We start from the raw sequence: 12,056 nt of genomic DNA, 5'->3' as shown, positions 1-12,056 counted from the left end.
AAGGAAGCAATATTTTGTACTTGCCTCTCAAAAGTAAATTTCTTATCAAAAGTTAGACCTAAAATGTAACTTTATTCCATGCTTAAGTGCAGAATAGTTCTCAGCTGCCTCATGTAGGAGGTCTTAGAATATTTATACCACAACAGCTGGACCTGCAATTATTGCTGGACCAGATTAAGGATGGCTAAACATGACAGTATTGAAGGGATCTACCTCTAGCTACTTGCACACCACATCCAACAGCTGTCCTCTATCCTTCAAGTGGAAGATGCCCCAATCACCAGGGCACCAGTCGTGGCAATCTGCCCTTCTACCCATTTTAATAATTTCCTATTCAATACAGGTCACATACATTAAATCATGAACAAATAGAGCACTTTCAGAAACTTTATTGAACACTATAGCTAACAAGATGACACATCTATTTTAGTGTATTTTAATACAGTTCATATTTTATGAAGCAATTCTCTCAATAATAAACTAAACTAAAAATGTTTTCAAAAGATATCCTGAACATTGGCCATTCATCATAAAGTATTCTTTACAGTATTCCAAAAACTAAAACTGAATACGAGAAAAATATAAAAAAAAATAAATGAAAATTATGCTAACATAATTATTAAGTGATAATTTTCTTCTTAGTCTACGAGACTTTACAATTCTGTAGCCTAAATACTAATAAAATTCATGTTTTTTAAAAATGACTCACATTCTATAAAGAATACAACCAAATTACTTTTTATGATTAAACAATAGTTTGCAATCATGCTGTACATTAAAGTTCAGGGTATGCTACTTTCCTAAGAAAATTATTTACATAAAAATGTGTATTTGTTTATGCCCCTGAAGTAAAACAGAATGATTAATTTAATTCTTAAGGTACTGATTCATCAAAAATCAGGGAATGTTACTTATTATACCACTCAAAATTATACCTCTGAGGTTCCATCCTTTGCATCCATTTCAGCTTAATATGGTGGATGATTATAATTAGGTGGGGGTGCAGATAAATTGTAGTAACCCTGTAAAAATATAAAATACATTTAAGTGCTTAAAAGAAAACTTTGGCAATCATTCAAGTTTCATATATACAAACCATACTTTCATAACACTACTATTTCAATCATGATATTGGACATGCTAATTATTGAACTGAGATTACTATGTTACTAGTGACAAATTCTATAGAGTGAGGCTGGCTGGAGGGGAACCTCTCATATGCCTTCCAGCTCAATCACATTTTGCCTGAAAAGCATTGCCCAATTTCTGTGGTCAGAGGCAAGGTAGACATAGTACGTATTCCACAGACTATGACATACTGTGGTCCCTACTAAGGTAAAAATCATTATTTCACAATAAGATGAATAGCTATTGCAGATATGAGCAGTTGCTAGCACACATTAGTGCTACTCTTCCAGAATACTTGCACACCACCAGTGGGTGATAGGGCTATTATTCCATGTGATACAATCCCAGTCACACCAACCTGAAAATAGTTAAATGAAGAAAATTCTTACCGTGCACGTCCAGCTCAAACTCAGCAGTTCTGCAAGGAAATGCTTCTAATTCCCGTGTGACTCCTTCAGAGCCTGGCGAGAGCTTTGGTTCTCAAGATTTACACCATGCTTTTCAAACATTGTATTGTTATTCATCTCAATTCTTACATTACATCATTGGTCACATTCCCATTTAGTAATATTCTGAAGCAATTTGCATGAGAATATTTTTATCCTTTTAAACTTCTCTATCCTTTTAAACTTCTCAAGTGTTTGGTTAGTTTTTTGCTATTTAACAATTCTGACCTAAGTTGGCAATGACAGGTTGCTTTGCTGAGTAGTACTCAAGATGTCACATTTTGATATTCATAAATTAATTTCTTTTTTATTCAAGTTTTACCCTTGCTTGAATTGTCATCTTTCTCATAATTTTTGTCCTAACATGACAAATTTTTTTAAGTAATTTGTATTTTTCCTAACATACAAACCAGGGGTCTTTACATATGGGATTAGCTTTCAGCGAGCTAGAAGTCTGGCCATTAAACTTTTGCAAGGTTGGTTATATGGTAACAGTTACTGATGGTAGGGGCGGAAGCACCACCCACCAAGTTGGTATACATTCAGTTATGTGCAGTTTACATTTTGGCCCAGGTAAGAGAATGAGGGGTGGTAAGAGGTGGGCCCTTAATGTAAAGACCTAAGGTTTGTATTTTAGGAAAAATACAAAATTACTTTTTTTTCATTTGTTCCTACACAAATACAAACCCTCGGTATTTACATATGGGAGACTTACTTTTGGAGGGAGGATTCCGAGTAAATTTCTGAACTGACTGGTACTTTGGCTCACCTGGGTACTCTGTTCCTGGCCATGAAAGAGCAAAGGAAGGATACCATACCTCTGATCCATTAAACAAGAGAGATGTTCAATCATCAGATTTCTGAGCATTTTGAATTAAAAGGATGTAATATCCTTGATTCGAAAAGGTTTGAATGAACCCATAGTGTCAGATACTATAAAGCTAAGAATAATCAACTGATTTGCTCATAGTCAGTCCCTCTCTCCCCTTGCTAAAGAGAAGGAAGGATTTGCATCTACTAATACATATAGTTAGATTATAGATAGGATACTCAGTCATCTAGATCACCTGCATGCACGCCAGTCCAGCATGAGCAGCTCATTCACTGTTCCTCTGCCCACTGGAAGAGTAAGGAAGACAGTAGAAAGGGAGGCCAGTCCCACACACACCTCCTCCTAGCAGCCGCACACCTTAGGCAAGATGCAACCTGTCTCTCAAGAGCTGGGTGAACTACTTGACTTGTTGAGCATCCACCACAGGATCCAAGGAAGAGAAGTCCAAGGACCTATGGGTAACGTCCCATGGTAAAAGGAGATGAATGTGATCTGCACGATTACATTCCATCCTAGTATTTGAACGACAGGTTCTTCCTGAATGCTATAGACAGATTGATGCCCCTGGCCTCAAAAGATCTAGTCAAAAAAGCACAAATGTCCACCAAGAAATTGCAGGGTAAGCTCATTTGATCACCTCACTAGTCAGAGAAATAACAATTTGGACATCGTTTCTCGGCCAACTCGAAGGTAACGAATGAGTCATTAGCATTGGGTTGAAACTCTAGTCTTTATGGAGGCAACATAGACGTCATACTGTCATTGGCACCACAGAACCAAGGAAGTGGAAGTGGAATGATCCATCTCACTAAACACTTTCGAAACATGTAGAATGTAAATGGGTACCAGAGGTGCAAGAAGACAGGACAGAACAGTGCCAACTTCAGTAAGTCAAGAAAGAAGGACAATGATCAAGACTCTTTAGAGGTTGAACAAATCCAGAAGTCAAGGTGTCAAGACTGACTCCTTATCTCCTGACTTCAGCAAATAAATGTTGTAATGACTTCCATCTTGCTTGGGATGCATGGTTGGCCACTGAATGTTCTTCTGTCTGCTCGTGTACTTGCACTACAATAGAGCAGATGAAAGGACACTAGGAACTTTTGTTGACCATGGCACTGCTGCTATCACACAGAAGTGTGTCTATCTTGGATCGTGAGACTCCTGAAAGTCTAAAAAAAACTTTGCTTAAGTCTCAAGAAAGGAAGTGTAGGAGACTGCCGTCCTGATCAATGTTCCTAAGAACGAAGTCTCTGGAGGAGGATAGTGTAAACATGGCACTACCTTGGTGTCGTTGCTATCAAAGGAGTGCCTATTTGGACACTGAAACTCCTGAAACTGTCTTAAGATCCACATAATACTCCCCTCGGGTTGTGGATCAACTGGTAATTACAACAGCAACAGCTACTGCTCACAACCCCCACTCCTCACAATGGGAGTGTATCTACATCAAGTCAAAAGAAATGGAGCTCCTAGACACTGCTTCTTTACTGAGTAAGAACGAAATGCAAGTTATCAGAACTTAGTTTGGAGGTATTGTTGATCTCCCAGCAAATCAGGCAAAACGACGGGAAGTTGCAAGCACAAGGCTTGAATCATGGATGCGAAAACGAACTTGTCTGCCATACATCCATCATCCTGGAGTGTGTCCGGTTAACTGCTGTGCTGGGTGTGCCACTGCAAACTCGAGCACCAGCACTGCCAATGGAATGCATCTGGTTGACCGCTGTGCTGAGTGTACTACTCCAAACCTGTGCATCCACACAGTCAATTGAAGAGATGATAGGACGCTAGCCGCCCCCCGCCCCCCCCTTGACTAAGGAATTACCATGGTGCCGTTCCTTAACAACACTGTGGAACATCTATCCTCAGATCTAGAGGCTTTGAGATTTAAGAAGATCCAGGTTCTTAAGGTGTAGATTAAGTCAAGCTAGGCTAGGCTAGGCTAGGTAGGTTTAATTTAGACTAGGCTAGCTTAGCCTAACTGAACACAGACCCTTGAAGAATGGTTAACTACCTTCCTGGCTGATGCCATTAAACCAGATGTCCCAGGATAATGAAGTGCAGGATTGGTAGGGTTAAGCTAGGCTAAGTACTCAACCAAACCTAACCCAACCTAGTCCCTTGCAGAACAAGAGACCACCTCATGGTTGATGCCATTCGACAAGTAGTTCCATTATATTGAAATGCAGGTCTGGTAAGGTTAGACTAGAACTAGTTAGGCTAGGCTAAGTTAGGTTAAGTACCCAACTTAACTAACCTCTTCAGGTGTATGTGAATTTCCTTCGGTTGACACTTGATGTTTTGAGGCACAAAGTAACTCTGGAGGAAGTGTGTACAACCCCAAGCAGAAGGTAGTTGACTTACCATTAAGCTAAGTCCTCTCACCTCTCCGAGAGAGGGTGGGAAGGAATGGGGAGTAGTCATCTCGCCATTACACTAAGTCTTCTCACCTCTCTGAGAGAGGGTGGGAAGGAATGGGGACATCTTGGCAAAGACCAGGACCCCTCTTTCCATCTTCAAGAATTAGTCTTTATCCTTGCTAAGAAGAGTACTGCAGAACAGAACACTGATGTTGTTGCACCAAGGAGTAAGTCTGATCCGTAGATCTATGAGGTTAGAAAATAATTCCGATCGCACCAGGAAAAAACCTTGCAGGATCAGAATTGATGGACTACTGTAGGGTAGTTTAGAATGGCTAGGGTGACATCCACACCCGTCTAAATCACGTCCTTGGCCCTCTGAGTCATGTCCCCTGTCGTCCAAATCATGTTCCCAGCTGTCCGAATCACGTTCCTGGACATCGGAATCATGTCCGTTACTTTATGGATCACTCCCGCAGTCATAGGAATCATGTCCACGGCTGTGGGAATCACGTCCTTGGCTGTTGGAATCATGTCTATGGCTTTCTCATCTAGTCTTTGTGAGATGAAAATGAGTGGTGGTCATGGTTTCTCTTATAAGAATGCAAAACAGAATGAAGGCAAGGTGAACAGTCTCTGTCATTACGGAAATGCCTATCCAAACGTCCGTAAAAATAGGGATCAAGATCTCGGAACCTCTTGGGAGAGCGTGAATGAGAACACTGAGGAGACCGGGGCCGCAGTTGGGAGCTCGAACGAAGATGGTCTGGATTTTCGGTGTGTAGGATCAAAAGGGAGCACCAAAGAAGGATACTTTACTTGGGATTTCTTGATTGGAGCTTTATCGTCTTTCTTCGAACTTGCACTGGACGAATTGGAGACTTAGAACTGTTGGGAAGGCCTGTTCCTGACACAACTGGAATGCATCCATCAGCAGGTGAGCGATGGATGTGAATGGAAGAATTTCCGCATCTGTCACAGGAAGTTTACGTCTGTTTGTAGGAGAGCTACCTCCGTGGCCACAGACATTAGGGCATTTACGTCCATCTGCAGGAGAGCGACGTCCATAGTCGGAATGACATCCGTTATCCCAATGTGAAAACCCAGGCTTGTTCTGCACATGAACAAAGATCTATCAATCCTCATCGATTAACAGGGAGGAGTTCAGGAAAGATTGAGACTAATGCCACGGACATGCGAGCAACGAGGCGACAATGGCTTAAGCTGGAAACGTCTGCGGCTGTGCAGAATCTCTCACGTCCGTCATAGGATTGCAGGATCCAGAAGGAAATGGCTGAACTTCCGAAGCCTTCAAAAGCCTGGATTTTATAACAGGAGCCTTGTCATCACACCCCAAGCGAGAGACTCCACGGAAAGAGCAGGAGCAGAAGACATCATCTCATAGCCATCAGTTGCTGCAGTAGAGGTTCTCAGTTCACGAGCAGGGAGAGCCGTTGTAATGCGAAATGTCATGACAGCTAAGATGGGATTCTTCCTATGAACACAAGCAGGGGGATCGGGGGAAGACGACACTGCTGTAGATTCTGATTGCTGATCTCTGCTTGGAGTGAAATATGACAAATTTAAAAGTAATCTGTATTTTTCCTAACACACAAACCCGAGGTCTTCACATACGGGAAAGATAATCCCATATGCAAAGACCGGGGGTCTGTATGTTAGGAAAGAAAAATGATCAACTCCATCAGCCACTGCTTTCATGAGAGCATCAGAAGACGGAGTGCTAGAAGTCACCATTGTGGAAGGGACCCCAAAGCTATGAGAAGAAAATGCTGCTGGCAGATCCGGAGCCGTAGGACTATGAGGAGGAGAACGGGTTAGCCTCTGCAGCTGCCGAGGCCGGGTGCCAACTCAAATCACTGGTCAGGGTACACCAAAAACTGAAGTGGCAACACTGGTAAAGCTAGGTTAGGGGGAGCAGCAGGGCTGGCAACTGTCGAAGCCGGACGGCATGGTCAAGGAAGAGGACAGGAAATGGGGTAACAGGCCACCATTGGTTGGTACTCCAGATGTCTTCTGAACCTCTGATCCTGAAAAAGAACATGGCACTGCCTCTTCTCGCACAGGGGGGAACCTCCCCACCCAGAGAGAGCGGGGGTATCCATAGAGAAAATATCTCCTGACCCCTCTCCCAAAATTTCCAAAGTTGAAGCTATGGAAGCTATGGAAGAATGGAAGGGGTAAAATCTTCCAAGGAACAAGAAGCAACTGGAGGGAGAATGCATAAAAGGAACCAGACGAAGAATAAGAAGCAGCCATCGAAGGAGGAGAAAACCCCTTCCAAGATGGCGCCTTCTTCCTCCTCTGAAGCTTCCTCTTGGCAAAAAACCTCCAGTGCTCAGGAGGCCAAGAAAGACATTCAGAGAGGGGGAAGAGAGCGAGCCTTCAACTTACCCTCCCCCCCCCTTCCTTCAAGAGAAGGGGCAAGAATTAATGAATGATTTTGAGTTATCAGGTATCGTGCCTTCTATAGCCATTGGCGGCTATGTCCGTTAAAGGACTACATAGTGTAGTATATTTATTATATAATTAAAACAGAGGAAATAAAATTATATCTTAGGTAAAACTCCAGCTTTTAAAATATTAAAAATGCCACTAGAATCATACATCACATCCTCTCCAAGGATCTTGGCAAGGATGTACCCGCCATCCCCACCCCGAGCTTCAGAGAGGTATCGAACTCTTAAATCCCCAAGACTGAGGCATTTCACTAACAAATGCTTTGCAGTCAAAGGGACTAAGTAATCCTCACAGTATGGGCAAGGCCTGCCCTTCATTAAAAACTTGTGTTGAACAAGTATGGCCAATGCGAAGATGACAGAGGGCAGTTTCCCATCTTCGGGGTTACTGAAGAGACTCAGAGTAGTCAGAGTGTTGCTGGTGATAGTAGTGAAACTACAGAAGCAGAGCTAGCAGATATTGAGAGTTCAGCCCTTGAAGTTGGTCAAGTGACTAGAGAGAAGCTAATGGAACTGCAGAAGAAGGATACAACGTTGGCTGATCTGTTCTTCAGAGTTGTTGATCAAGAAGAGATGCAATAAACTCCTACCTGTTATTATCTAATGAAAGGATTGCTAATGAGGAAGTATTGACCTGCAGATATACCAGGAAATGCTGAATGGGGCGAATATCATCAAATCCATATCCATTGAGGAAGCAAGTGGTAGCAGTAGCGCACGAGTCTGGATATATGGGAATCAGGAAGACTGTTGAGAAGATTATGAAGTATTTTTTCTGGCCTGGACTTCACAAGGATGTTAGCAGCTTTTGCAGTGCGTGTCACACCTGCCAGATAGCTGGAAAACTGAATGAAACCTTTCAGAAAGCCCCCCCTACAACCCACAGAAGTTAAGAGGAGAATCCTTTAGCAAGATGATTATAGATGTGGTTGGGTCGCTTCTGAAAAGGAAGAAAGGAAACGAATATCTGTTAACATTAATGTGTCCTGTGACAGGTATCTGAGGCGATTCCAGTAAGAAGTATAAGTGCAAAGGTAATTGCTGAGTAGTTGGAGTTTTTCTCCAAGTTTGGAATACCATATGTGATGAATTTGTTAGGAGTGAAACAACAATTATCAACTGCTCATCATCCAGAGACTCAAGGAGCCTTGGAAAGGTTCCATCAGACAATAAAAAGTATGGTAACTAAGTACTGTTATGAATCAGGAAGAGAATGGGATGCTGGTTTAACCTTGATGTTTGAAGTTAAGAATGCTTATCAAGAAAGTATGGGATGTTCACCAAATGAAATGATTTTTGGTCAAGACGTGAAAGGTCCATTGAAGATTCTTGCAGAAAATTGGGAAGAAAATCAAGAGGAAATCCAAGGAGAATATGTGAAGAATTCAAGGAAAAGGTTAAGAGAAATTAGAAAATCCTCTTTAGAAAATCTGAGAATAAGTCAAAAGAAAATGAAAAGGAGATTATGATGCTAAGACTAAGCTAAGAAGTTTTAGTGTAGGACAGCAAGTTCTAGTATTCTTACCAGTGAAAAGATTTCCCCTTACCAATAAATTTCAAAGTCCTTACAAAATAAAAGAGAAGGTAAGTGATCGAACTTATGCAACTGAAACACCATGAAGAAGGAAACAACAGAGGTGAATCTTTTGCAACCTTATTTCTCAGAGACTAAAACTGAAACAGTACTGGTCAATAACACAGACAACTTCATCTACAGAGGACGATGATGACTATGAATTGGGAGCTGAAAGCAAGATGAACAATTCTTCCATATTGGAAAATTTTGAGGATAAATTAAAACATCTGGGTGTTGAGCAAAGTGGTGAATTAAGTGAGGTGATTAGAGGTTTCCCAGAAATTGTTGCAAGTGTACCTAGGCGTATCGATCTGACAAAGCATGAGATAAAGATTAAAGAAGATGGAAAACCTTTTAAACAGAGAGCTTACCGCTTATCAACGTTTCATCGAGATGTTTTGAAGAAAGGCATGGAGTATTTATTGCAGCATGGATTAGCAGAACCCAGTTCCAGTCATTACAGCTCTCCTTGTGTGTTAGTGAAGAAACCAGATGGCTCATTTAGGATGTGTACTGATTATAGAAAACTGAATTCCACCAGTGTGGCTGACAATTATCTCTTGCCTCTTACTGATCAATTACTTTATAATAATGGGCAAGCCAAGTGTATTTCCCAGATAGAATTGTTGAAAGGATATTATCAAATTCCCTTCGATGAGAATACTAAATTGCTGTCACCTTTCATTACTCTTTTTGGACTGTATCAATACACTGTTTTGCCGTTTTGTCTGATGAATGCACCTGCAACATTTCAACGAGTGATGGATCAACTGCTAGGATCCATAAAAGGAATGGGTGTATACCTTGATACACTGTGATTCATTCTAATACATGGGAAGAACATCTGAAGATTTTAAGGAAAGTGTTCAAGAAACTACAGGAAGCAGGACTAACAATCAACTTACAAAAAAGTGAGTTTGGAAAGGCAATTGTTCAGTATTTGGGATCTGAAGTTGGAAAAGGCCTTCTCGCTCCTGTTGATGCTACTGTAGAAAGTATCCGTAAGGCTAACCCCCCTACTGCCAGGGAACACCTACAAATATTTTTGGGCATGGCTGGATGTTATTGCCGATTCTGTCCAAATTTCTCAGCCATAGTAGCTCCCTTACCTTGGCTTAATGAGTCTGAAAACAAAGCTTGTTTGGACTCCAGAATGTCAAGAATCATTTTTGAAGGTTAAAGCCATTTTAACTTCAAGACCAGTGTTTCAAGTTCCAGACTTCAATAAGAAATTTGTAATGTAAGTTGATGCATCCGACTGTGGAACTGGAGCTGTTCTACGTCAAGAAGATGACAGCAGCATTCTACATCCAGTGTGTTTCATGTCTTCAAAGTTGAAAAGGCATCAGAAAACTTACTCAACCATTGAAAATGAAACATTAGCATTAATCACAGCACTGAAAAATTTTGAAGTGTATGTGAACGGGCCCAAAAATAAAGAAATTTTAGTGTTGCCTGACCACAACCCTATCTCATTCATCAATATGACGAAAAATAACAATCAGAGACTGACCAGGTGGTCTTTATGCCTGCAACCATATAATGTAAAAGATATGCCTGCAACCATATAATGTAAAAGATAATGTCATAGCAGATTATTTATCCCACTATGAATCGTTGGATTCAAACCCGGGATAACTAATCTTCTGGGGGAAGGAATTTCATGATATTGCCTTGTAATATGCATATCTTTCTATGATTCTGATATATTTACTATTCTAGTTATAATGTATTATGTGTAACGATAATAACTGTTGAACGTCAGATCTCAAAAGAGTTAGTGATTTAGATAACTTAACAACGTAATTTAGAATTAATAATATCTTTCTTGATAATAGTGTAGTAGCGAGAAAGAGAGACTCGAGTTACACCAGTTGTTATGTTTTGATTCAGTTGTCATAGTGAAAGATAAGCAAGAGCTTTGTTTTGAGTTTACACGTTGACAGGTCGGAATAACAGTTGAATAAGATTCTGTCTCATACGAGAAAAAGATAAATGATTTCACGGTGTTATGTATATTGTTCTGATTGTGTCCCATACGATTTTCTGGTAAAGATGTGTACCTTTTTGAGAAATGTGAACAAGTGTTGCACTGAAGCACATGGCAATTACATCATGTTTTGTAAGACTGCATTGCTCTGATCACGTATTATTCTAATGCGTTGGTTTTGGCCCCAAATCACTTTGCTCTGGAAGTGACGTCACCTTCCTCTTCTAGAGTTTTCTCTTGTATCTCGTTCCCAAAATGCCTTAATAATGACGTCATCTGATTGTTTCATTTCTAACTGGAATCCAAAAGTTTGCTCATTCTGATTTCAGAGATCATTCGTGTGGTTCCCTCTTTCTCTCTCTCTCTTCAAAAGAAAGAAGTTATTAACATAAAATATTTGTGTGGTCATTGATATTAGTTTTAGCTTTTGAGATCTGGGTGTGGGAAAAGCGTGTTTTGTGAATCTCAAGCAGCTGCATTTCAGGTGATTTTGCAAAAGTTTTCACAAGTTTGTGTAAGGTAAAGTGAATTTTACTTATTATTAACATGGTATAATAAGGATTAAGGGATGTTTACCTTAGTGAAATTGTTTTTATAAATCTTTTGGGTATTTTTGTGTGTTCTTGTGTTTGCAATCTCTTAATTTTTAACATTTTACATAGTGGTGATTTACCATTTATTTACTTAGCAATTTAAGTATTTCTTAATAATTTAACATTGCATACTTGATTTAATTTTCATTTACTAAGATTTTCTTTTCAAATCTTGAGTAATTGTTGATAGTTTAAATTTTGCTTGAATGATTTAATTTCTTGATAAATTAACTTTTGTAATTTAACTCAAGAATTAATTAAACTTCATGTTTTCAAGTAATAGTACATTTTTTTACTGAATTCTAGCTATAAAATTTTAATTTAAAAATAAATTTTTGTATTTAAGATTTTTTAAAAACAGTGTTCCATTTATTGACCACCAGTGAATAGGATTAAATGTGTGCATAATGCAAAGAGATAAACATGTTTTGTTCCTTTAGTTTTGCTGAAATGAATTAAAACTAGGGAAACAGTTAAAGTTGTTTGATGGAGTGATGCCCTTTTATTCTAGTATATTTCTTATTTAATTGTTGATACCTCACACTTGTTTTGACAAACTCAGTCTGATTTTTCACATGATTAATAACTTTTATAAGGGATCACTGTTGACTTTAGAATACTCAGTCATAATTTTTATTGTTATGAGAGTTC

At 39.7% G+C, this 12,056-nt stretch overlaps 1 protein-coding gene across 6 annotated transcripts in view; it reads right to left on the bottom strand.

The window, feature by feature from the left end:
• Positions 1-373: 373 nt before the first annotated feature.
• Positions 374-12,056, bottom strand: part of LOC136850627 (uncharacterized protein DDB_G0284459-like) — a 370,523-nt gene continuing 358,840 nt past the window's right edge. For all 6 annotated transcript variants that reach the window (XM_067124330.1, XM_067124327.1, XM_067124329.1 and 3 more), the window contains one exon: positions 374-1,022. In XM_067124330.1, the coding sequence (XP_066980431.1) occupies positions 969-1,022 (54 nt within the window). In that variant the 3' untranslated portion in view covers positions 374-968. The remainder of the gene's footprint in view (positions 1,023-12,056) is intronic.

Source organism: Macrobrachium rosenbergii, chromosome 22 (assembly GCF_040412425.1).
Source record: "Macrobrachium rosenbergii isolate ZJJX-2024 chromosome 22, ASM4041242v1, whole genome shotgun sequence".
NCBI classification, from domain to species: domain Eukaryota; kingdom Metazoa; phylum Arthropoda; class Malacostraca; order Decapoda; family Palaemonidae; genus Macrobrachium; species Macrobrachium rosenbergii.
Note: the sequence above shows the minus strand (reverse complement) of the source record. Positions and strands in the feature narration are given on the sequence as shown.